The 26,541-nt window shown below is 34.8% G+C and overlaps 1 protein-coding gene and 1 pseudogene across 4 annotated transcripts in view; both read left to right on the top strand.

Annotated features, from left to right (window-relative positions):
- Positions 1-26,541, top strand: part of TBCK (TBC1 domain containing kinase) — a 224,137-nt gene that overhangs the window by 74,922 nt on the left and 122,674 nt on the right. For all 4 annotated transcript variants that reach the window (XM_058721731.1, XM_058721729.1, XM_058721732.1 and 1 more), the window contains 9 exons: positions 5,321-5,381; positions 8,565-8,626; positions 8,885-8,946; positions 9,759-9,907; positions 10,754-10,892; positions 18,029-18,128; positions 23,811-23,860; positions 24,046-24,175; positions 25,235-25,333. In XM_058721731.1, coding sequence (XP_058577714.1) covers positions 5,321-5,381; positions 8,565-8,626; positions 8,885-8,946; positions 9,759-9,907; positions 10,754-10,892; positions 18,029-18,128; positions 23,811-23,860; positions 24,046-24,175; positions 25,235-25,333 — 852 coding nt within the window. The remainder of the gene's footprint in view (positions 1-5,320; positions 5,382-8,564; positions 8,627-8,884; positions 8,947-9,758; positions 9,908-10,753; positions 10,893-18,028; positions 18,129-23,810; positions 23,861-24,045; positions 24,176-25,234; positions 25,334-26,541) is intronic.
- On the top strand, positions 18,135-23,797 carry LOC131507229 (peptidyl-prolyl cis-trans isomerase D-like; annotated as a pseudogene).

The following is a 26,541-nucleotide window of genomic DNA, read 5'->3' on the forward strand; positions in this document are numbered from 1 at the left end:
TTTGGATAGGAAAGCTACTTAACCATGATACATTTTTGCTTTCTGGATTGACTAGGTATGAGGGAAAAACACATAAATCTATTTGACTTGTTAAAAAATCCTGTTTGACAATTTATTTGCATATATTTTGGTATCTTTAGAAGTGTTTGTTTTGTACTTTTGCTAAATATGAAAAACTTACACCATACTAAGTGTAAAAAATTAAACAGTTCCAGAAATGTTTACTCTAAAGCTGCTTATACTCTTTGCATGCTCTCTCTCCATTCTGTGGTATTCTTTCTTCCCTAAATACCTTCTTGTCTCCTGTTCTCTTATATTTTCTAGAAGACTCACTTTGTAGTGGACTTAATGTTTTATGAGACCTTTCCTAGATACCCTCTTTATTTATTAGGGCAAAGACTAAGCTGATATTAAAAAGAAAGAACTTAAAAATATAGTAGCTTAGAGAACATAGGTGTTTTTCTGCCTCTTGTAACACTCCACATCATGCAGAAATCCAGAATTTGGCTCTGTCAATCTCAAATGTCTGGTTTCCAAAGCCGATTTCTTTATCACCATGTTTAGCCATAGGGAAGGAGAGGAGTGAGTTCATGGTACTGTCTTTAAGAAGATGATCTGGGTACCTGGGTGTCTCAGTCAATTGAGAATCCAGCTTTTGATTTTGGCTCAGGTCTTGATCTCATGGTTCATGAAATCAAGCCCTGCATTGGGCTCCGCACTGACAGTGCTGAGCCTGCTTGGGATTCTCCCTCTTCCCCTCTCTCTGCCCCCTCCTCCTCATGTGCTTTCTCTCAAAATAAATAAATAAACATGAAAAATAATTTTTAAAAACAATGATCTAAAAGTGCAGATATCAACTCTACTTTTCATTGGTGACAGTTTACTTAAGTGGCTACGTTATAGGTACAAGGGAGACTAAGAAATGTAGTCTTTAGCTGGACACATAAATATTGAGGAAGAAGATGAGAATGAATTTAGAGGGACAAAAAACAGCCTGTCATGGCCAAGATGAAAATAATTTTGGAGGAACAACTAACAATCTGTCAATCCTAGTTCCAAATAACTGCCAGCATTAGGTCCTTATCTTCTTTGCTCTTCTATTATGACATGTGTCACATGTGCCTACTTTACTTGGACAACGAGATCTTTAGAAGCAGAAATTTTTCATCTATACTGTATAATTGTTGGAAAAATGAAATAATATATATATATATATATATAAAGTACTTAGTATAGTATGTTATATAGCAAATGGTCCCTGGATGTTATCTTTTATTATGATATTATAATATTTTATGATTAAGAAAAATATTTTATGATTAAAATCATAATATTCATAATAACATGGTAGTTTACCTGTTGGCACAGCTTTTTCTAAGGGAAAATACCAGATTTCTGATTCTTTGCTATTCTCTGTCTAGACCATTTTACTTTTCATTGGTATGAAATAATGATAAATCTCATTGTTGTTTAAAATCATAGCCTAGGGGCACCTGGGTGGCTCAGTTGGTTAAGCATCCGACTTCGGCTCAGGTCATGATCTCATGGTTCATGAGTTTGAGCCCCACATCAGGCTCTGTGCTGACAGCTCAGAGCCTGGAGCCTGCTTTGGATTCTGTGTCTCCCTCTCTCTGCCCCTTACCCACTCACACTCTGTCTCTCTCTCTCAAAAATAAATAAACATTAAAAAACTTTTTAAAAAGTCATAGCCTAAATGAAAAATCTTACTGAAATGTGAATGTGAAGTATATGGAAGTGTAAATTTGAAATGTACAACTTTTCCTTTTTATTATGTAACCTATATCTAAACTCTGTATTAATGATCAGATATGTCCTATGAGTAATTCAGTTCAACAAATGTAGATGAGTATGTACTGTGTGTACAGCATCATGACAAATGCAGCAAGAGATAAACTGTGTTTAAGACACATTGTCAAGAAGCTTATAATTTAATTCAAATCCATAAACTTAGAAGATAAACTCAGAAAAGCTATGTGAATTCCAAGAAAGGAAATATTCATTTCATAATAGGGACTTCATGACATTTTAAGTGATACTTAAAGTTTACACAGTCTAGTTTTAGAATGGCATACTGAATATAAGCTTAAATCTTCCTACTTCATCAAAACTTTAGAATTGATATAAAATATTAAGATATAAATTAATAGCATACTAACAACTAAAAATGGAACTTTTGGTATGCTAAAAATCCTAGGAAATAGATGAGAGGCTATACCAAAGCCGTTTTGCTAGGAAGCTTTTACCATATCACCAGAAAGGCAATACAGCCACTGTGCCACCCAGAAGTTTCCATAGTCCAAAAGATGTATAGGAAAATTTGTATTAAGAGGTGAGAACATTTCTAAGAAATACCAAACACCTAAAACAATACATCTACAATATGATACATGCAATAAATACATACATCTACAATAAAAAAGAAACAACAAGAAGAATTTACACCATTGAAAGGACTTTAAAATAAATGTACACGTTTTTTAGGAGATAAAGAAAACAATGCCATTTGTGAAACAATTATAGAAACTCTGAGTCAAGAACATTTGCTGAAAAGAACAAGAACCAGTTAAGGGTTTTAAGGAAAAAAAATGTAACTATTGAAATAAAGAACTAAAGAGATGGATCATAAGAAACTAGACACACTGAACATAGAAGATGAAGCTGAGTAATTCTCCCAGAATATGTCACAAAGAAATAAGGAAGTTGAAAATATGAAAGAAATTTAATTTTTTTTTTAATGTTTATTTATTTTTGAGACAGAGACAGAGCATAAACGGGGGAGGGTCAGAGAGACGGAGACACAGAATCTGAAACAGGCCCCAGTCTCTGAGCTGTCAGCACAGAGCCCGACACGGGGCTCAAACCCATGGACCGTGAGATCATGACCTGAGCCGAAGTCGGCCACTTAATCGACTGAGCCACCCAGGCGCCCAGTAGAAATTTTAAAAGACAGGGAAGATAGATCCAGATGTTCTAATAAGAAACCAAGACTAAGGCCCTTGGTTTCAAAGAACCCACTAATTACCTTGCAGGGAAAAAAAATCACAACATACAACAACAAAAAAAACAACAACAAATACCTTGAAATCATATACTCTACTTTTAGAATAACCAATAATGAAATAATAAGTAACATTTATGGAGAACTTTTCAAAATCAGGTACTTTTCTAATCTCTTTACATCTATTATTTTAGTCAATACTCACACCAGTCTTATAAAATTTAATTATTATCTTTAGTTTACAGATCAGGAAATTGAGGTACAAAGAAATTAAGCAACCTGTCCTAGTTACACAATAGTAAGCACTTGAGCAAATTTGTACCCATCAACTATATGCAAAGCTGTACTCTTAACTAACACACCAAGCTTCCTTCACTAAGCTCTGAAGTCTTTATCACTGTTAATGAGAAAATCTTCAAATGTGTCGGAGAGAAAAGACATACTACCTACCAAGAATGAGATTGGCATTAAACTTCTTAGTAGCTTGGAAGTAAGAAAGCAGTGGCATAATGCCATCAAAGTGCTGAGAGAAGTAATTTGAATTTTGAATTCTTTAATTCACAAAATTAACATTCAGGAGTGGGAATGAAATAAAGGATATATACAAAAATTTGATAGCCATGAAGAAAAAAAACTACTGGTAGGGAAATAACATGAGTCAAAGTCTGTATGCCTGAACAGGCAGAGTGTGCTCACTGTATTGCAAGTAATCAAATTGAATTGCTTCGTGTGTGTGCGTGCGTGTGTGTGTGTGTGTGTGTGTGTGTTCATCATACATAGATAAATAGTAAGCACTTAGATTGAAAAGATATATTGGAGCCATATCCTAGAAGACTTTGATTGCTGAATTGAGAAGTTCATATTTAGTTATATATGGTATGGAGGACCATTTAAAGTTTTTAAATAAGATATTGATAAAGTCAAACCTGCATATCTAGAAGATTAATAAGATAGTAGTGTAAGAAATTGAGACAGGAATGGCAACTTTTTCTTTCAATGATCTCTCCACCTGTAGTTCTAATTTCATAAATGTTTAAGAAAGTTTTTGCTCTCTCTTTCTTAAAAAAGAAGTTTTTTTTTTTCTCCACGTAAAGACCAAGGTATATTCTTAAGCCTTTTCTTCCTTTTTTAAAATGTTTAGTTGTTTATTTTGAGAGAGAGAGAGAGAGAGAGAGAGAGAGAGTGCACAAGCAGGGAAAGGGCAGAGAGAGAGGAGAGAGAGAATCCCAAGCAGGCTCCTCACTCAGCGCTGAGCCCAATGTGGGGTTCAATCTCATGACTGTGAGATCATGACCTGAGCTGAAATCAGTAGTCGGATGTTCAACCAACTGAGCTACCCAGGCACCCTGTAAGCCTTTCCCTCTAAGTCTACTTAAAGAATCCTATAAGTTTAATTTGTTTATGATAAAGGAAACATAATTACCAACATTTATGAAGGCATTTCTGTGTGCAATAAATGCCAAGCACTTTTTCATACATTGTATAATCCTCATTGCAACCTGTGTATCATATACAGTTAATATTCCAGTTTTATAAATGAGAAAAGTAAAACTTAAAGTGGTTGAGTAATTTGCCCAAGTTATATAACTTGTGGTTGAAAGTCCAATTTGGCACACGAATGCTCAACACATAATTGTTGAAGTTTTAAGTGATTTCAGACATGTCAAGCAGCAACCCCCAACCTCCCCTACCCCCCCCCGCCCCCCCGCCCAGAAGCTGACTAATAAGAAAACAACTAAAATACAATGTATGTGTCTTAAAATAAATGTACCAGGTGCTATGGGAGCACAAAGGATGGTTGTCTAATTCATTGTGGGAGGAAGGAATATCATGGAATGTTTCTTAATGGAGACAACAGATTACCTGGATTTCATATGATATATAAGTAAGAATTAGTTAGGTAAATGTAAGGATAATATGACTCTTTCTAAGGGGCCATTTTGGTCTCAAATGTAAGGATAATATGACTCTTTCCAAGGGGCCATTTGGAATCAAATAAGACTCCCTGTGTCCTGGAATCTCTCTAGACAACCAGGTATATGTAGGTCTCTAAAATGAGGAATGCTTGAGACCAAATAAGAATGTAATTGATCCTTAGATATGTGAAATGTTTAAATGTTAAACCAATGATTCTTCTTTAATGGAGCTAACTCTAAAATCTAAAAGTCAAAACCTCTGAAGAGAAAAAGAGGTACCTGAGAAAATCATTTTCAGCTCTGGGGAAAAAAAAAAATACCTTCCTGAAGAATGATGTAAATGTTAACACAAATTTCTTCAAATTTCTTTTCCTATTTTATTTAGGGAAGAAAATTATTTCAAAGCTTGGATATTTCTGAAAGACTAAAATTTTTGCTTACATTAGGTAAGTGTCTCACAATGGATTATTTTTCAAATATAAATATTATCTTTTGTGACTTTTAGTAAGCATACACAATAATGTGTTCTAAAATAGTGAATACACTGAAATATCCTGACTTTTTAAATTTTCTAATGATCAGTGGTAAGCATTAACAGTACAAACTTAAGAAGTGCTTTCTGAAATATTTTAGTGTTTTCCTTATTCATTATGGAATTATAATGTAGATAGATATTATCTTATCTTCGTGATCTAGCCAAGTAAACTAAGTTGTGAAATCAAAAAATGAGAATATAAAGTTATACTTCTCTGTAGCAGTTTACCTTCTGATAATATATCTTAAATTTTGAGCTTTCTGTTTGATGAATCATGTGTGAATAATGACTGGGAAGAATGTTTATTTTTTCTTTTAACAAGCTCATTTATTTTACATGTATATTAGATCCTAATGTTTTAATTCAAGTTTACAAAAATTTATGTAATCTATTTTAGACTGGAATAAATTAAGCATGTGTGGTAATAAAGGAGAGAAAAATAGTGATAGAGCACTTTATATGAAAGAGTGACAGATTGCTGTCCAGGTTAATAGGGTTTGTAAGTAAGAATATATATATAGAAAAGTGTTAATAAATATTGAATAATAATGAATTATAAATATAACTGCATTAAATTTTACCATATTTACAACATTTAATTTAAACAATTGATAATAAGACTATTAAAGAGTCTTAGAGATTTCTTAATATGGTCTACACACTAAACTTATACTTTATTATTTTTTAATATATATATTTAATGTTTATTTGTATTTTGAGAGAGAGCGGGAGCACACATGCAAATGGGGGAGGGGCAGAGAGAGAGGAAGAGAGAGAATCCCAAGCAGACTCCACCCTGACAGCATGGAGTCTGATGCAGGGCTGGATCCTACAAACTGAACTGTGAGATCATGACCTGAGTGAAATCAAGAGCCGGGCACTTAACTGACTGAGCCACTCAGGTGCCCTGAACTCTATTATTTTTTTTTTTTTTTTTAAGTCCAGTGTAGTTAACATACAGTGTTAAACTGTTTCAGGTATACAATATAGTGATTAAGCAATTCTGTATATTACTCAGTGCTCATCATGATAAATATACTCTTAATCCTTTTCCTCTGTTTTCATCTATCCTCCCACCTACCTCCCCTCTGGTAATTATCAGAGTTCAGTTCCCAGTTAATCTGATAGATAAGAAAAGCAGCATTAATTCCCCTCTGGGAACCATCAGTCTGTTCTCTATACTAAGAGTCTGTTTTGTTTTGTTTTACTTGTCTCTTTTTTTTCTTCATTTGTCTGGTTTCTTAAATTCTACATATGAGTGAAATCATGGTATTTGTCTTTCTCTGACTTGTTTCACATAGCATTGTATTCTCTAGATCCATCCACATTGTGGCAAATGGCAAGATTCCATTCTTTTTTATGGCTAATATTACATTGTGTATATATACACCACATCTTTGTTATCCATTCATTTATTGATGGACACTTGGGCTGCATCCATAATCTGGCTCTTATAAATAATACCGCAATAAGATAGGGATGCATATATTTTTTTGAATTAGTGTTTTCATATTCTTTGGGTAAATACCCAATACTGGGATTACTAAATCATATGGTACTTTTATTTTTAATTTTCTGAGAAACCTTCATGCTGTTGTCCACAGTGGCTGTACCAGTTTGCATTGCACCAACAGTGCACAAGAGTTCCTTTTTTCCACATCTTTGCCAACACTTGTTGTTTCTTCTGATTTTGATTTTAGCCATTCTGACTGGTATGCAGTAATACCTCATTGTGGTTTTGCTTTGTATTTCCCTGATAACAGTGATATTGAGCATTTTTCTTGTGTCTCCATTGGCCATCTGTATGTCTTCTTGAAGAAATGTCTGTTCATGTCTTCTCCCCAGTTTTCTAATTGGATTTTTTTTTTTTTGGTGTTGAATTGTATAAGTTCTTTTTTTAATTATTTTATTTTACTTAAATTCCAGGATAGTTAACATACAGGGTATATTAGTTTCAGGTGTACAATATAGTGATCCAAGATTTGTGCAAGTTCTTTATATGTTTTGGATACTAACCCTTTATCAGATAGATCATTTGCAAATATCTTCACCCATTCAATAGATTGTCTTTTATTTTTGTTAATTACTTCCTTCACTGTGCAGAGCTTTTTATTTTAATGTAGTGTCCCAATAGTTTATTTTGGCTTTGTTTCCCTTGCCTCAGGAGACATATCTAGAAAGATGTGCTTCAGCCGATGTCACAGAAATTCCTGCCTATCTTCTCTTCTATAATTTTTATGGTTTCAGGTCTCACATTTAGGTCATTAATCTGGTTTTAGTTTATTTTTCTATATGGTGTGAGAAAGTGGTCCCGTTTCATTCTTTTGCATTTAGCTGTTCAGTTTTCCCAACATTTTTTCCCATTTCATATTCTTGCCTCCTTTGTCAAAGACTAATGGGCCATGTAAGCATGAGTTTATTTCTGGGCTCCCTATTCTTTTTCACTGATATGTGTCTGCTTTTGTGCCAGTATCATATTGTTTTGATTACTACAGCTTTGTTACTACAAAAAAAAAATGAAATCTTGAAATCTAGGATTATGACACCCCCTAGGTTTGTTCTTCTTTTTTCAGATTGTTTTGACTATTGAGGGTCTTTTGTAGCTCCATACAGATTTTAGGATTATTTGTTCTAGTTCTGTGAAAAATGCTGTAGGTATTTTGATAGGGATTGTAAAAATTTGTACTATAAATCCTTAGAGATGTGTGTACATTCTCCAAATTGTATATATACAAAAGAGTAGTGTGTGTGTGTGTGTGTGTGTGTGTGTGTGTGTGTGTATGTATATATTACATGTACAGGAAGAAGAGAGCAAGAGAGAGAGAACATGAGAATCTTCATTTTGAATCACTGCTTTATTTCACTTTTTAAGCTACTATCTTTCAGTATCTGTAATTCAGTTAATATTTAGTGTTTAAAGTATTTTTATCAAAACCTGTAAGGAAACATGTAAGGACAAAGTCACAAGCCTCTTAATATTCCAAGTTCCAAAGCTGCATAACACATTTTTAAAAAAAATATCAGAGTTCAGTTCCCATTTAATCTGATAGATAAGAAAAACAGCATTAATTCATACAATTTTTTTGTGTTATAGATTGCGTAGATGACACTATAATAGTTCTGGCTGAAGAACATGGTTGTCTGGACATTATAAAGGTTTGGCATTAATCTGTTATTGAAAATTGATGTATTCTGTATACTTGGGATCTAACAGCAAACTATGTTAAAGCTATATGTATTTCTTTTCAGATAATTTGCTTTTTTATAGAGTGACAATCTAATGTAAATTAGTATAAAGTCCAAATAAAGAATCTTTAGAAAAACTCAAAGTGCTCTAGAATAGTAAACATTTGAGTAAAATGTATTTTTTAAATGGGTCATTTTAAATAATTCTTTTCTCTTTTTATTTACCAGGACCTTCCTGAAAATGTGATAGATCTTTTGAAGAAGTGTCTCACCTTCCACCCTTCCAAGAGGTTGATATTATTATTAAGACTTTGAGATTATACTGAGATCTTGAATATATAAATAGTTGTGGGTTTTTTCTTTCTTTTTCTTTTCTTTTCTTTTCTTTTCTTTTCTTTTCTTTTCTTTTTTTTTTTTTTTAAGAGAGAGAGAATGGGGAGGGAGAGAGAGAGAGGGAGAGAGGTAGAACAAATCTTAGGCAGGCTCCACACCCAGCACAGAGCCTGATGCAGGAGTCGATCTCATGAGTGTGAAATCATGACCTGAGCCAAAATCAAGAGTCGAACATTCAACCGACTGAGCCACCCAAATGCCCTGATGTACAAGTAGTTGTGGTTTTTTATTAGTTATTATACTAATGGATTAAATAAGAATATTTGCATACATATAGGAATACAAAATTGATATTAGTATCATAACTATTAGCTATGGCTCTAATGTACATTAATAAAGGAGAAAAATTATTAGTTTAGATGATTATTAGTTTAGAATTTTAATTAAGATATTCAGTAAAGGAAGCACATAATAGTCAAGATAAAAGTTAAAAAATGGAGAAGCTTATATATAATCTTTGATAGATCATAAGGTACAAAAAGCACAATATGGGGGAAAATTCAGCATTTACTTATAGTCACTTTTTATATAAAAGTATACATCAAGATTCTGCTAAGGAGAGTTTTATTATTATTTTCTTTACTTATGATGTATTTAAGACTTTTAACTATTCCTTTAACTTTTTAAAACATCCTCTTGAATGTGTGCCATTATTCTAGCAGATTTTTAATGACTTCATTCATACTCTGTGTTTTAAATTTTTCTCAAGGCCAACTGCAGATGAATTAATGCAGGACAAGGTATTCAGTGAAGTGTCACCTTTATATACTCCCTTTACCAAACCTGCCAGTCTGTTTTCATCTTCTCTAAGATGTGCTGATTTAACTCTGCCTGAGGATATCAGCCAGCTGTGTAAAGGTAATGATAGATAAGACAGAAAATAATATAAGCCTTATTTTTAAAGGAAGTATCCTTACTATATTTTCAGTTTTATGTTTATCAAATATATATATAATTATATATGTGTATATTATAGTTATATAACTGCTATTCACGTAGCATTTTTTTAAGTTTATTTATTTATTTTCAGAGAGAGAGAAAATGAGTGGAGCAGGGGCAGAGAAAGAGGGGGACAGAGGATCTGAAGCAGGCTCCATGTTGACAGCAGAGAGCCCAATGCAGGGCTCAAATTCATGAACCATGAGATCATGACCTGAGCTGAGGTCGGACACTTAACTGACTGAGCCACTTAGGCACCCCACCCCCATATAACATTCATACCAAATGGAGAGGCAGATAAACATTTATTTACTATTATTAATAAGGGTCAGTATGAACATAGTACAGTGGAATCATATCCTGCTTGAGACATCAAGAAAAGCTCTTCAGAAGAGGCAGCTATTGCCTCAAGATACGAAGGATGGGATAGTTTGTGTTAGTTACCCACACAAGTTGCCTTTTTTGGCCTGTATCCCTTTCCCACAGAACCCGATATATCTGATACATGTATGGAATATATATCCCATATATCTCTGATATAGAAGGTAAAAATTCCACTCTTCTTCTCAGAGTAACTGAATGTACATTCAATGTGTATATCCTCATTTCATCCTTTGTGCATTGTATAGTATGAATCTTCTAAAGTGACTCATACTGTGTTCTTCAATTAGTATTTGTTGAGAATGTCAGCTATTATTGCCTATTGTCTTTTAATAAAAACAGAAAGTGTGAGAGCTATGATTCTTTTCTATTTTCCATTAATAGATGTAAACAGTGATTACCTGGCAGAAAGATCTATTGAAGAAGTATATTACCTTTGGTGTTTAGCTGGAGGTGACTTGGAGAAGGAGCTTGTCAACAAGGAAATCATTCGATCCAAACCACCTATCTGCACACTTCCCAAGTAAGGAAAGAAAGCTTCTCTTGGAAATGAAAAAAATTTATACTAAAATTTTTTTTTTTTAATTTGGGATTTTTTTTTGGTAGACATTCCAGCTAAGTAATTATGAAAGCAATTGGAAGTCAGTACCTTGTTTTCTTGACTGGAGCTTCTAATTGAAGAATTCCCATTAATATTTTATTATTTTTAATAAGTACTATTTTTTAAAAAAATAATTTGCCCTATGATCTATTTGACATAACCCTATTATCATAGAATATCTTGCAATAATTGATGTTCAATAAATGAAAAATGTAGACATCAGAAAGAATAGTAATATTCAAGGCTTAGATTCCACCTACATCTGCCTAAATAACCCAGAAAACCACTGGAAGACTAGTAGAATGGACTCTCAGGAGCCAAGCATAGACAAGAGGCCCACGGAAGAGGGTAGGAAGGGCGGAGAGGTGGTGCATGCTACACGGACTGGCGGGAGGGAGCCGGGGCGGTGGAGGGGCAGCCCACCGGGCAAGATGGAACCCCGAGTCTGGCTTGCAAAAGCAGAGGGGCCGGACTGGGTGAGTTCTGACAGCCAGAGGGTCTTAACATCTGGAATATTATAAGTCAGCAGTCTTGCTCAGAGAGCGGGAGGGAGAGGTGTTGAGCCCCAGAAGACAGAGCTCAGTTTGGCAGGGAACAAAGGCGCTGGGAAGCGCCATCTCCCTCTCCCAAACCCCAGCCAAAACCCCAGAGGGAACCAGTTACCGTCACCGAACGTGCTTGCACCACACAAACACCCAACACTGGGCTCCTGTGGATCCAACGGGTCAGCCTGCCTCCGTCCCGGTGCTTCAGGGCCCCTCCTACAGGGGACCACCGTGGGCAAAGTGACCTAAGCCTGCCCCTCCCGCCCCTGTGCACCTTGTCGATCCACCCTGGCTAATAGGCCAGATCCCATCAAAGCAGCACCACAAGCCTGGCAGTGTGCAAGTAGTTCAGACAGGGGCCATACCACTCCACAGTGAGTCCTGCCCCTGGGAGAGGGGAAGATAAGGTACACACCAGTCTGACTGTGGCCACAGCGGTGGGCTGGGGACAGACATCAGGTCGGACTGTGGCCCCACCCACCAACACAAGTTACTCCAGACAGCACAGGGGAAGTGCCCTGCAGTTCTGTGCCACCCCAGGGACTATCCAAAATGACAAAATGGAAGAATTCTCCTCAAAAAAACTCCAGGAAGTAGAGACATCTAACGAATTGATCAAAAACGATTTAAGCAATATAACAGAACATGAATTTACAATAATAGTCATTAGTCATAAAATTAATAGCTGGGCTTGAGAAAAGTATAGAGGACAGCAAAGAATCTATTGCTACAGAGATCAAGGACTAAGAAATAGTCATGAGAGCTAAAAAAAAAAAAATGCTATAAGTGAGGTGCAAAATAAAAATGGAGGCAACCACAGCTCAGATTGAAGAGGCAGAGGAGAGAATAGGTGAATTAGAAGATAAAATTATGGAAAAAGAGGAAGCTGAGAAAAAGATTTAAAAAATCCAGGAGTTTGAGGGGAGAATTAGAGAACTAAGTGATGCAATGAAATGGAACAATATCCGTGTAATAGGAATTCCAAAAGAGGAAGAGAGAGAGAAAGGGGCTGAAGGTGTACTTGAAGAAATAATAGCTGAGAACTTCCCTGATCTGGGGAAGGAAAAAGGCATTGAAATCCAAGAGGCACAGAGAACTCCCTTCAGATGTAACTTGAATCCATCTTCTGCATGGCATATCGTAGTGAAACTGGCAAGATACAAGGATAAAGAGGAAATTCTGAAAGCAGCTAGGGATAAACACGCTCTAACGTATAAAGGGAGACCGATAAAACTAGTGACAGACCTATCTACTGAAACTTGGCAGGCCAGAAAGGAATGGCAGGAAATCTTCAATGTGATGAACAGAAAAATATGCAGCCAAGAATCCTTTATCCAGCAAGTCTGTCATTTAGAATAGAAGAAGAGCTAAAGGTCTTCCCAAACAAACAAAAACTGAAGGAATTCGTCACCACTAAACCAGCCCTACAAGAGATCCTCAGGGGGATCCTGTGAGACAAAGCACCAGAGACATCGCTACAAGCATGAAACCTACGGACATCACAATGACTCTAAACCCATATCTTTCTATAATAACACTGAATGTAAATGGACTAAATGCACCAACCAAAAGACATAGGGTATCAGAATGGATAAAAAAACAAGACCCATCTGTTTGCTGTCTACAAGAGACTCATTTTAGACCTGAGGACACCTTAGGATTGAAAGTGAGGGGATGGAGAACTATCTATCACGCTACTGGAAGTCAAAAGAAAGCTGGAATAGCCATACCTATATCAGACAAACCAGACTTTAAAGGCTGTAACAAGAGATGAAGAAGGGCATTATATAATAATTACAGGGTCTATCCATCAAGAAGAACTAACAATTATAAATGTCTATGCGCCAAATACGGGAGCCCCCAAATATATAAAACAATTACTCACAAACATTAGCAACCTTATTGATAAGAATGTGGTAATTGCAGGGGACTTTAACACCCCACTTACAGAAATGGATAGATCATCTAGACACGCGGTCAATAAAGAAACAAGGGCCCTGAATGATACATTGGATCAGATGGACTTGACAGATATGGTTAGAACTCTGCATCCCAAAGCAACAGAATATACTTTCTTATCAAGTGCACATGAACATTCTCCAAGATAGATCACATACTGGGTCACAAAACAGCCCTTCATAAGTATACAAGAATTGAGATCATACCATGCATACTTTCAGACCACAAGGCTATGAAGCGTGAAATCAACCACAGGAAAAAGTCTGGAAAACCTCCAAAATCATGGATGTTAAAGAACACCCTACTAAAGAATGAATGGGTCAACCAGGCAATTAGGGAAGAAGTTAAAAAATATATGGAAACAAATGAAAATGAAAATACAACAATCCAAACACTTTGGGATGCAGCGAAGGCAGTCCTGAGAGGAAAATACATTGCAATCCAGGCCTATCTCAAGAAACAAGAAAAATCCCAAATACAAAATCTAACAGCACACCTAAAGGAAATAGAAGCAGAACAGCAAAGACACCCCATACCCAGCAGAAGAAGAGAAATAATAAATATCAGAGCAGAAATAAACAATATAGAGTCTTAAAAAACAGTAGAGCAGATCAATGAAACCAAGAGTTGGTTTTTTGAAAAAATAAACAAAATTGATAAACCTCTAGTCAGGCTTCTCAAAAAGAAAAGGGAGATGACCCAAATAGATAAAATCATGAATGTAAATGGAATTATTACAACCAGTCCCTCAGAAATACAAGCAGTTATCAGGGAATACTATGAAAAATTATATGCCAACAAACTGGACAACCTGGAAGAAATGGACAAATTCCTAAACACCCACATACTTCCAAAACTCAAACAGGAAGAAATAAAAAACTTGAACAGACCCATAACTGGCAAAGAAATTGAATCAGTTATCAAAAATCTTCCAACAAATAAGAGTCCAGGACCAGATGGCTTCCCTGGGGAATTCTACCAGACATTTGAAGCAGAGATAATACCTATCCTTCTCAAGCTGTTCCAAAAAATAGAAAGGGAAGGAAAACTTCCAGACTCATTCTATGAAGCCAGAATTACTTTGATTCCTAAACCGGACAGAGACCCAGTAAAAAAAGAGAACTACAGGCCAATATCCTGATGAATATGGATGCAAAAATTCTCAATAAGATACTAGCAAATCGAATGCACCAGCATATAAAAAGAATTATTCACCATGATCAAGTGGGATTCATTCCTGGGCTGCAGGGCTGCTTCAACATTCACAAATCAATCAATGTGATACATCCCATCAATAAAAGAAAAGAACCATATGATCCTGTCAATTGATACAGAAAAAGCATTTGACAAAATTCAGCATGCTTTCTTAATAAAAGCCCTCGAGAAAGTTGGGATAGGAGGAACATACTTAAACATCATAAAAGCCATTTATGAAAAGCCCACAGCGAATATCATCCTCAATGGGGAAAAACAGAGCTTTCCCCCAGAGATCAGGAACATGACAGGGATGTCCACTCTCACCACTGTTGTTTAACATAGTGTTGGAGGTGCTAGCATCAGCAAACAGACAACAAAAGGAAATCAAAGGCATCAAAATTGGCAAAGATGAAGTCAAGGTTTCACTTTTTGCAGATGGCATGATATGAAAACTCGATAGACTCCACCAAAAGTCTGCTAGAACTGATACATGATTTCAGCAAAGTTGCAGGATACAAAATCAATGTACAGAAATCAGTTGCATTCCTATGCACTAATAATGAAGCAACAGAAAGACAAATAAAGAAACTGATCCCATTCACAATTGCACCAAGAAGCATAAAATACCTAGGAATAAACCTAACCGAAGATGTAAAAGATCTGTATGCTGAAAACTATAGAAAGCTTATGAAGGAAATTGAAGAAGATATAAAGAAATGGAAAAACATTCTGTGCTCATGGGTTGGAAGAATAAATATTGTTAAAATGTCAATACCACCAAAGCTATCTACACATTCAATGCAATCCCAATCAAAATTGCACCAGCATTCTTCTTGATGCTAGAACAAGCAGTCCTACAATTTGTATGGAACCATAAAAGACCCCGAATAGCCAAAGTAATTTTGAAGAAGACCAAAGCAGGAGGCATCACAATCCCAGACTTTAGCCTCTACTACAAGGCTGTAATCATCAAGACAGCATGGTATTGGCACAAAAACAGACACATAGACCAACGGAATAGAATAGATACCCCAGAATTAAACCCACAAAAGTATGACCAACTAATCTTTGACAACACAGGAAAGAATATCCAATGGAAAAAAGACAGTCTTTTTAACAAATGGTGCTGGGAGAACTGGACAGCAACATGCTGAAGGATGAAACTACACCACTTTCTTACAGCATTCACAAAATAAACTCAAAATGGATGAAGGACCTGAGTGTGAGACAGGAAACCATCAAAGCACTAGAGGAGAAAGCAGGAAGAAACCCCTCTGACCTCAGCGGCAGCAATTTCTTATTTGACACGTCCCCAAAGGCAAGGGAATTAAAAGCAAAAATGAACTATTGGGACCTCATGAAGATAAAAAGCTTCTGCACAGCAAAGGAAACAATCAACAAAACTGAAAGGCAACCGACAGAATGGGAAAAGATATTTGCAAATGACCTATCAGATAAAGGGCTAGTATCCAAAATCTATAAAGAACTCACCAAACTCTACACCCGAAAAACAAATAATCCAGTGAAAAAATGGGCAGAAGACGTGAATAGGCACTTTTCTAAAGAAGACATCCAGATGGCTAACAGGCACATGAAAAGATGCTCAACATCGTTCCTCATCAGGGAAATACAAATCAAAACCACACTCAGATAACCACCTCACACCAGTCAGAATGGCTAAAATGAACAAATCAGGAGGCTATTGATGCTGGAGAGGATATGGAGAAACGGGAACCCTCTTGCACTGTTGGTGGGAATGCAAACTGGTGCAGCCACTCTGGAAAACAGTGTGGAGGTTCCTCAAAAAATTAAAAATAGGTCTACTCTATGACCCAGCAATAGCACTGCTAAGAATTTACCCAAGGGATACAGGAGTGCTGATGCATAGGGGCACTTGCACCCCAATGTTTATAGCAGCACTTTCAACAATAGCCAAATTATGGAAAGAGCCTAAATGTCCATCAAGTGATGAACAGATAAAGAAATTGTGGTTTATATACACAATGGAATACTATGTGGCAATGAGAAAGAATGAAATATGGCCTTTGTAGCAACGTGGATGGAACTGGAGAGTGTGATGCTAAGTGAAATAAGTCATACAGAGAAAGATACCCTATGTTTTCACTCATATGGGGACCTTGAGAAACTTAACAGAAGACCATGGGGCATGGGAAGGAAAAAAAAAAAAAAAAGATGTTAGAGAGGGAGGGAGCCAAAACATAAGAGACTCTTAAAAACTGAGAACAGAGGGTTGATGAGTGGTGGGAGGGAGGAGAGGGTGGGTAATGGGTATTGAGGAGGGCACCTGTTGGGATGAGCACTGGGTGTTGTATGCAAACCAATTTGACAATAAATTTCATATTTTAAAAAAATTATGAAAAAGAATAGTAATATTCAAGAGACTTAATAAATACAAGTAACTTTTTTATTTCAATTACGTTTGTAAATGTAAATGTACTCTATGGCTTTGTTGCTTGTCCTAGAAATCAGCATGGTGCTAAATCACTGTTGAGAAAACTGCAGAACTGCATAATATCTTGGACATCATATATAAATTAGATTGAAAGCTAAATTAACAGTAGAACTCTAAGAACCAAAGTTGTTACTGTTCCATTGCTCTTTATATTTATTCATAAAGATGTGAACCTCAATCTCCTGAGTTTCCACCAGTGCTTTAAATTTTAATTTTACATTTTAGGACTAGATTTGTTCATTGTAGGTAACAAGGAAAATCGCCTGCTGGTCATATTTTCTTCACATGTTAAATTTTTAGGTTATTTGAATAGATCGCTGGTTCTCTACTTTTTCTCCCTCTTAAACTGATTTTTAAGTCAGTTATATTTCTCACACATTGAATTAAGCAGAACACCAGAATATAAGATGATGGAAATTCTAAGTATATGTAAATTCTCAAAATTAATTCTCCGAAATCCTAAAAAAAATTTATGTATTTATTATTCACTATCCTTTTTCTCAAGAATTTACTATTGTGATGTTTCTTCTTTTATCATTTTTCACTCATATAAACTTCCTCAGTAGCACATATAAATAGTATCAAGAGAGTAATTTTAGCATTGAATCTGCATGAACGAAGAGGATAAATCCTACTCTTGTGTTCCTAAAATGCTTTATATTTGTATACTATATTCAGACCAAGTCAACTTATATTTAAAAAGAATTGTTGGGTGAAATTTCAACCAGCAATTACATATTTTTAATTAACCCATTAAGTCTAAAATTTATTTATTTTTTTAATGAAGGATTGATGATTTGGAATAAATTTTATTTTGCAGAAGAAACAATAAATCAGATTTTGTGTGCTCATTAAGATAATGATCTTTTTTAATCTCCTTTCAGTTTTCTCTTTGAAGATGGTGAAAGCTTTGGGCAAGGTCGAGACAGAAGCTCACTGTTGGATGACACCACTGTGACATTGTCATTATGCCAGCTAAGGAATGTAAGAATGGTATTTTGACAAATCTGCCTCAGATATTTTTTTAATGAAACCTTACACATGAACCCTTGAATGCCTCCCTAATCTCATAAAATATGTCAGAATTTCTTCAAGGTATGTGCCCTGGAGTGACATTGTTGGGAAATAGGATCTATGCATCATCAGCTTTATGTATGTTGTCCGATCATTCACAAAAGTAGTTGTATCTGTTTATCTTTTTACCATCATTGAATAAGATTTCTCATTTTCCATATACATGATAACACATGGTATTATCAAAAATTAACAATTATTTCTCTAGGCGTGCCTGGGTGGCTCAGTTGGTTAAGCATATGACTCTTGATTTCAGCTCAGGTCATGATCTCACAGTTCATGAGATTGAGCCCCACATCGGTCTCTGCACTGACAGAGACAGAGCCTGCTTGGGATTCCCTCTCTGTCCCACCCTCCCCCACCACACACACACCTCTCTCAAAGTAAACAAACATTTTTTAAAATTGTTGTTCTAAAAGGTGTAGAATAGTAAATTTCTATAATACTAATTTTAATTCCCTGATTTTAATGCACTTATGAGTCTCTTCATATTTCTTAGCATCCTGCTTACCTCTTCTATACTACATTACTAGTTCGTATCTTTTGTCAATTTTTTTACTGAGTGATTTCTTATTGATTTGAGGACTTTGAAATATATATTCCAAATATGGAGTTTTTGTTGGCTATATGTAGTGCATATATCTTCAAATCTGTGGCTCTTCCTTTACCTTTTGATGGTGTCCTTTATATGATATTCCTAGGTGTAGATTTTCTTTTGGTATTTATGCTGCTTGATGTTCTAAGTTTCCTGGATCTTTGTTATTTGATGTCTTTAATTTTGAAAACTTCTGTCATTATTATTTCAAATATTTCTTCTGTTTCTTTCTTTCTCCTTCTTCTGATGTTTCTATAACACCTAGGTTACATCTTTTGATTCTTTATTAGAATTTTTACCTCTATGCTTATATTACCCACCTGTTCTTACATGTTGTCCACTTTTTTCTGTAGAGCCCTTAGCATATTAATCATAGTTATTTTAAATTTCTGGCCTGATAATTCCAAACTCTCTGCCATAGCTGAAGCTGGTTCTGAAGCTTGCTTTATTTCTTCAGAGTGTCTTTTTCACATTTTAGCATGCCCTGCAATTTTTTGTTGAAACCTTGACATAATTTTCCAGTAAAAGAAACTGTGGTATATAGGCATTAGCTCAAGATGTCATGTTTATCTAGCTGTTTATTATTTGTGTAGCTTTTTTGTCAGAATCTAAAATTTCCTCAGCTACCCTTGTTCTTGTTCCACTTGGTGTCTTTGGGTCTCCCTAGAGACTTTTTAAAATGGGGTCTGAGGCCTTTTCTTTCAGCTGGAATTCCCTTTTACATAGGAGTTCTATTGACATGGAAGTAAAGAAGGGAAGGGAAGGGAAAGAGTTCTATAATCCTATGATTAGGTCTCAGCCTTTTAGTGAACCTGTGTCTCTGGCCATGACCTTTGCATACACTTCTCAGCTTCCTTCTTTACCCTATTAGGAGAGACAAGATGGCTAAAGGGAGTTAGAATTGGGTATTCTTCCCCACATCAATGACTGGAGATGGCTAAAGTTGGATATACCCAACGACCACAGTTTTTTCTTTACTTGAATGTAGCAGGGTCTCCTCTAGTCTGGCTCCCTGTTAATCAGTTGCCCAAGTCTTTGTCCCATTGTGCTCTAAAACCCCAGGCCACAATTATCAATACACTTTATTGATAGCTTATAACTTTTCTCTCTAAGCCCAGCTTTGGGTGTATCACTGCATTTTTCTTACATTTTTAGGCTTTTCCTGTCATTTAGTATTTTAGAAATTATATAGTAGGAGAGAATTAGAATCTCTTATTTTCCATGATGCAAGGAATAGAAAATTTAAATATATAATTACTACTACTTGATACACTAAACTTATCATCTCTTTAAAGACGAACGTATATAGTGGGTTAAGTAAATAACAGTACAAAGCAACAAACAATAAACTACATCCAAATGTATGTTTTCAACTGACTTGATTTTACTCTTAATTTGTTTATTTTTTTAAGGTTTTTATTTAAATTCTAGTTTGTTAACATATACTGTAATACTGGTTTCAAGAGTAGAATTTCATGATTCATCACTTACATATAACGCCCAGTGCTCCTCATCACAAGTGCTTCCTTAATGCCCATCACCCATCTAGCCCATCTCCCCACCCACCTCCCTCCACCAACCCTGTTTGTTCTTTGTCATTAAAAGTCTTTTATGGTTTGCTTCTTTCTTTTTTTTCCCCTTCCCACATGTTCTTCTGCTTTGTTTCTTAAATTCTACATATGAGTGAAATCATATGGTATTTGTCTTTCTCTGATGGACTTATTTCACTAAGCATAATGCACTTTAGCTGCATCCAGGCATTGCAAATGGCGAGATTTCATTATTTTTAATGGTTGAGTAATATTCCATTGTATATATTGTTTCTTTAATTTAAATATAACCCAAAGTAGGGGCACCTGGATGGCTCAGTCTGACTTCAGCTCAGATCTTGATCTCACAGTTTGTGAGTTCAAGCCCCACATCAGGCTCTGTGCTGACAGCTCCGAGCCTGAAGCCTGCTTCGGATTCTATGTCTCCCTCGCTCTCTGCCCCTCCCTGGCTCATGCTCTGTCTCTCTCTCAAAAAATAAATAAACATTAAAAAAAGTTTTTAAAAAGATTTAAATATAACCCAAACTATGTAAACATAAGTTAAATGAATACAAGATTTCAATTTTACTTTCTCAATTGCCTTATATTTCTACTTTTGAAATTTAAAATACTTTTTTTCTGTAATTATTAATCAAAACGAGAGAGAGAGGGAGAGAGAGAAAGTTACTTTTGGGTTGAGCTTCCAGGTGTCCACAAGGTTCTCTGAGTTCTCTCCCATGTGTATATGCAATTCAAAATGTCACACCCATCCCCCAAAACTAAGCCCTCCAACCCCCAGCAATCCCTGAGTCTTCTTTGACGTGGACATCGGAGGGCAGTGAGTTGGTTGAATTGCCTTAGAATTGTTTGCAGATGTTGTACCCAAAACTGTAGAAAATTTCTGTGCATTGTGTAGAGGAGAAAAAGGCATTGGACTCACCACTGGAAACCTCTCCATTTCAAGGATGCCCTTTCCATCGAATTATTAAGAAATTTATGATTCAGGGTAGAGACTTCTCAAAACAAAATGGGACAGGTGGAGAAAATATTGATGGGACAGGTGGAGGATGAAAATTTCTCTTACAAGCTTAACCAGGAAGGTTTATTGAGCATGGCAAATGTGGGCTGCGATACAAATGGTTCTCAGTTCTTATCACAACAGATCCCACTCCTCATTTGGAAGGAAACATGTGGTATTTGGTCAAGTAATTAAAGAAATGGGTGTGGCAAGGATACTGGAAAATGTAGAAGTGAAAGGTGAAAAACCTGCCAAATTGTGTGTTACTACAGAATGTGGGGAATTGAAGGAGGGGAATGATTGGGACATAATCCCAATAGATGTTCTGGTGACAGTCATCCAGATTTCCCTGAGGATGCAGATAGAGACTTAAAAGATATAGATAAAATTTTACTAATAACAGAAAACTTAAAAAAAATATTAGAAATACTTTTTTCAAATCCCAGAACTGGGAGATGGCCACTAAGAAAACACAAAAGTTTTAAGATATGTGAAACGTTCATGGCTGTTACTAAGAAAGCAGATAGATCGAAGCTGCAACCTATAGCTTTAAATTGCATGCCGAACATTGGTGCTTGTAAACTGAAGATATCAAATTGGCAGGGAACAATTGACAATTACTTGGAAGCTCTTGAACTAGACCCATCAAATACTAAAGCATTGTACTGTAGAGCTCAAGGATGACAAAGATTAAAAGAATACCATCAAGCATTAGCTGAACTTAAGAAAGCTCAGGAGACAGCACCAGAAGATAAAGTCATCCAGGCAGAATTGCTGTAAGTCAGACAAGATAAAGGCACAGAAAGATAAAGAGAAGACAGCATAGGGGCACCTAGGTGGCTCAGTTGGTTGACTGTCTGACTTCAGCTCAGGTCATGATATCTCTGTTTGTGAGTTTGAGCCCCACTTCAGGCTCTGCACTGACATCTCAGAGCTGGAGCCTGCTTCGGATTCGGTGTCTCTCTTTCTGTCTCTGTCCTTCCCCACTTGTGCTCTCTCTATCAAAAGTAAATAAATAAACATTAAAATTAAAAAAAAAAAGAAGACAGCATATGCAAAAATGTTTGCCTAATAGTAAATTGTTTTACTTAAATATGCACTGATTGTATAAAGGCAATTAAAAAAATGTAAAGGTTTTTGTCACATCTCTGATGTGTTTCCTTTGATACTTCCATTTCCCATTGTTCACAGTTTAGGGATACTGAAAAGGGTTCACTCCAAATAAAATAGTGTTACAAAAAAAGTTATTTATGTTTCTGATTTTTAAAATAATATGGAGACCAAATAACAATTTTTACCTTAGACTTTTCTGTATTTTTCTCTTAAGTACAAATTTTTGGTACCAAAAAAAGCAGAAGAGACACTTAAAATCTATGATTTTTAGGACAGTATAATCCAAACTTTAAAACAATGTGCATATTAATAATGCAGCAAAATTTGGGAAAATCTTATTCTTCTACTTAGTATCAAAATCCATGAAAGAGATACCTAAAATTTAGAGGCAAATGGGATAAAATCTATGGCACATCAGAACTGAGAGAAAAGCCAGGCATAAATTCCTTGTTTGCCAGGTTCTTAGTTGTGGGTAAAAGATTTTTCTTTGGCTTTAAAAAATTCTGAGAATAACTCACATGGGTGAGTGCACAATAACTCTAATCAATGGAAGATCAATGCTGCCTACACACAGAGCTTGAACTTCTGTGTCAGTCCCCACAGGAACAGGTACTTGCCCTCAAGTTGGACATTGGACTGAAGAACAGAGCAGCAGGCAAAACAGCATTAATTTTAATCACCCTACTTAGGATGTGTCTAAGATTTTACTTTACTATTGCCTGCCTTCTTATGTTTTTAAAGAATATCTATAATCCTGGCAATATTATTATTTGGAATAACAGTTATTGTAATAAGTTTGTGAAAAAAAATAAGAAAATTGAATTTTGCCAGTTGATTTACCAGCTATTTGAATCATGCACATTCAAAGTATGATGTAAGAAATTCTTTTGAATCCTTTTTATTAGCACCTTTTGTCTTAGTTTGTGTCAATGTCAAAGCAAAAATAAATCTGACTTCAGTTTTAAATTAAGGGGTATGTGTTAAAAGGTACCTTTTTTTTTTACATAATATTCATATGATTTAAAAATGTCTCCATTTATTCAGTTTTATACTAATGTTAGTAATTCTGCATTGTGTTTGGAAAACTGTCATAATCAGTGTCTAACATTTATAAGAAATTCCCAAGGTAAAAAATCAAAAACAAAGAATATTCTTCACAGCTAAACTCACTAGAGGCTTGGTATAGTTGCATGTTTATGATAGGAATGAATTTTAGATTCTGTCTTATAGTTTTTTGGTATCTTCATAAATATCTAACTTTTACATGTTTTTTAAAAATAAAGAAGTGTTTCTGTCTCAGATCTTAAATATCATAAGTATTTTCTCTTTAAATTCAGAGATTAAAAGATGTTGGTGGAGAAGCATTTTACCCACTACTTGAAGATGAGTGAGTATATATATATATATATTCTTTTACCATTATTTTTCTTTTCTATTTATATTAAATTGATAAGAAGCTTGCACATTTTCTTTGAAAATTATTTCCTAAATAGAGTACAAAAATGTGGTGGTTTGTTTTTTTTTAATTTTATAACTTTGGTCAGTTTTTCTGCTTTTGTTTCTCTTTAATAGCCAGTCTAATTTACCTCATTCAAACAGCAATAATGAGTTGTCTGCAGCTGCCACTCTCCCTTTAATCATCAGAGAGAGGGACACAGAGTACCAGCTAAACAGAATCATTCTCTTTGACAGGCTGCTAAAGGTAGGGATTCAAAAGTGTAAAGAGCCCATATACAATCTTTATTTTTTATTTCATTAATAATTCTTAGGGAATCTCAAGGTCATGGGAACACTAATTCTTATGACCTATCTTATATGCTTAACTTTAATACTAAAAATGACTCATGTTCATAGTAAATAAAATTAAAAAGTAAAACAAGATGAAGGCATCTATACAAAACCATAGACAAAAGATTAATTAATATCCTTGCTATTTAAAGAACACTTAAAAATAAACAGGAAAAAGAACGATCATTGGAACAGAGAAATGGGTAAAAAAACATAATATAGAATATTATTATTATAATATATTATATTATATTATATTATATTATATTATATTATATATAAAATATAATAGAATAGAAATAGAAATACAACTAGTCAATAAGTCTATTCAAAATATGTATCCTCACCAGGAATGAAAAAATATAGACCTTTATTTTTCATATTGAATTATCAAAGTGAGCAAATGTATATTGAGATTGGAACTCTCATTCTTTTGGAGTGTTAAGTTGGTTGAAACATTCTATAAATCTATTTTAAATTATGTATTAAGAGCCTCAACAACATCCATACCCCGTGTCCTATTAATTCTCTTCTAGAAATGCCTCCTAAAGCACAAATTTATAAAGACAAATTTATATGTAAGCTTATAGAAGTAACCTTAATAATAATTTTTATTTATTGAATACTTTCTGTATCACTTGATATTTTACAAAGTGCCTTATGCGTTATTTAACCCATATGAGACTGGTAATATTATTCTCCATAAGAGTCATTCATAATTCTTCCAGAGCACAAAACAGAGAGGAATGATTAAAAACAGGAGATTCAGCTCCTCTCTTTGACTGTATTATATAAGGTCTACAGAGGATAGGGAACTATTCCATTACTAACTTATATGTATTATTAATACCAGGCAAAATAATTTCAGATACTTGGAAATTTATTTCAGGTCACTTTTAACTCTGTCATTGTTTACATTAAAAGATGGCACTTGGCTACTTGAGATTTTTTTCATATCTTTTTTTGTCTATAGGCTTATCCATATAAAAAAAATCAAATCTGGAAGGAAGCACGAGTTGACATTCCTCCTCTTATGAGAGGTTTAACCTGGGCTGCTCTTCTGGGAGTTGAGGTAAGAAAGAAAAGAGGTTAGAGGTTGATTAATAATATTAAGAAAGAAGGAAGAAGGAAAGTGCTTTCTGAATAACTATTTTCCATGTTGTTAAAAAATTACATAGTAAAATTTGAGTATTAAGATTATTTGACAATTTTTAGTGAAACGAATAGAGGAAAAGAATAGACTAGATAGAATAGAAAAATATGATTGAAGTCTTGTTAGATTTATGCTATTTAATATTTCATTTAATAGAGGTCAAATCAGAATATTTAAAATATATATCAGTTATATTGTCCTTTTGAATATGTTCGTTTACAAATAGGATTGCCTATTTATAGGTAGTTCTAAGATGGGAGAAATCTTCCACTCCAATATGAACCTTGTCAAAAATCACTAATATAATTTAGTGCCTTTTAGTACATGCTGCCAAAAGAAATAGCTACTTTGTCTTCTATAATACCTTATCTGTGGCAGTGAGAAAAAGAGAGGTGTCACATTATTAGGGTGACTTGTGGTACTAATAGAGACTTTGTTGACAGTAGTCTTGATAATGGGCCAAATCATTGCCAAATTTTTTCATTTCCTGTCAATTTCTTTGTCATCCTGCTTTCCTAGATTCTGTTAAAGATATCTTATGGATATCCATCACCTATTTTTTGGTGTGTGAGTTCTCCCAAGTATATTTAAGCCTTTTAACTCTCCATTGAAAGAATTATTTTCTTCATTCCTGATTTTTTTTGGTGAAAGTCTATAAATATCTTTGAGTTTAGTTGGTTGTTTTATGAGAATACCTATTGTTCCATACCATATGATAATAATTTGAACTGTAGAACCATATAATGCTAAAGTTCAAGATGACTTCCAAGGTCAGGTTGTCCAAATATCTCATAAAATAGATGTGCCAGAGATGTTGACATATCCTATAATATCAGAGTTTGAACCCCAAATTCCTAGCTCTTTTATACATTATAGTAAACCAGAGAATTAAGAATTGTTCTATATTTGGTTGTGTAGAACATGACCAAAATTTAAAGTGGTTTATTCAATTATTCCTTCTGTAGTGGTGTAAATGGAAAATGCAAATGATCTCTTTAATCCCTTAATGATTCCATTAGGGATTCCACATGGTATTTCATTCTTTATCCCAAATCTTTTCCTCCTAGTGCTGAACTCCTTCAAACAGTTTTATTTTATTTTTGCTTTTATTTTCAACTTTAACAGGA

Source organism: Neofelis nebulosa, chromosome 3, assembly GCF_028018385.1.
Source record: "Neofelis nebulosa isolate mNeoNeb1 chromosome 3, mNeoNeb1.pri, whole genome shotgun sequence".
NCBI classification, from domain to species: domain Eukaryota; kingdom Metazoa; phylum Chordata; class Mammalia; order Carnivora; family Felidae; genus Neofelis; species Neofelis nebulosa.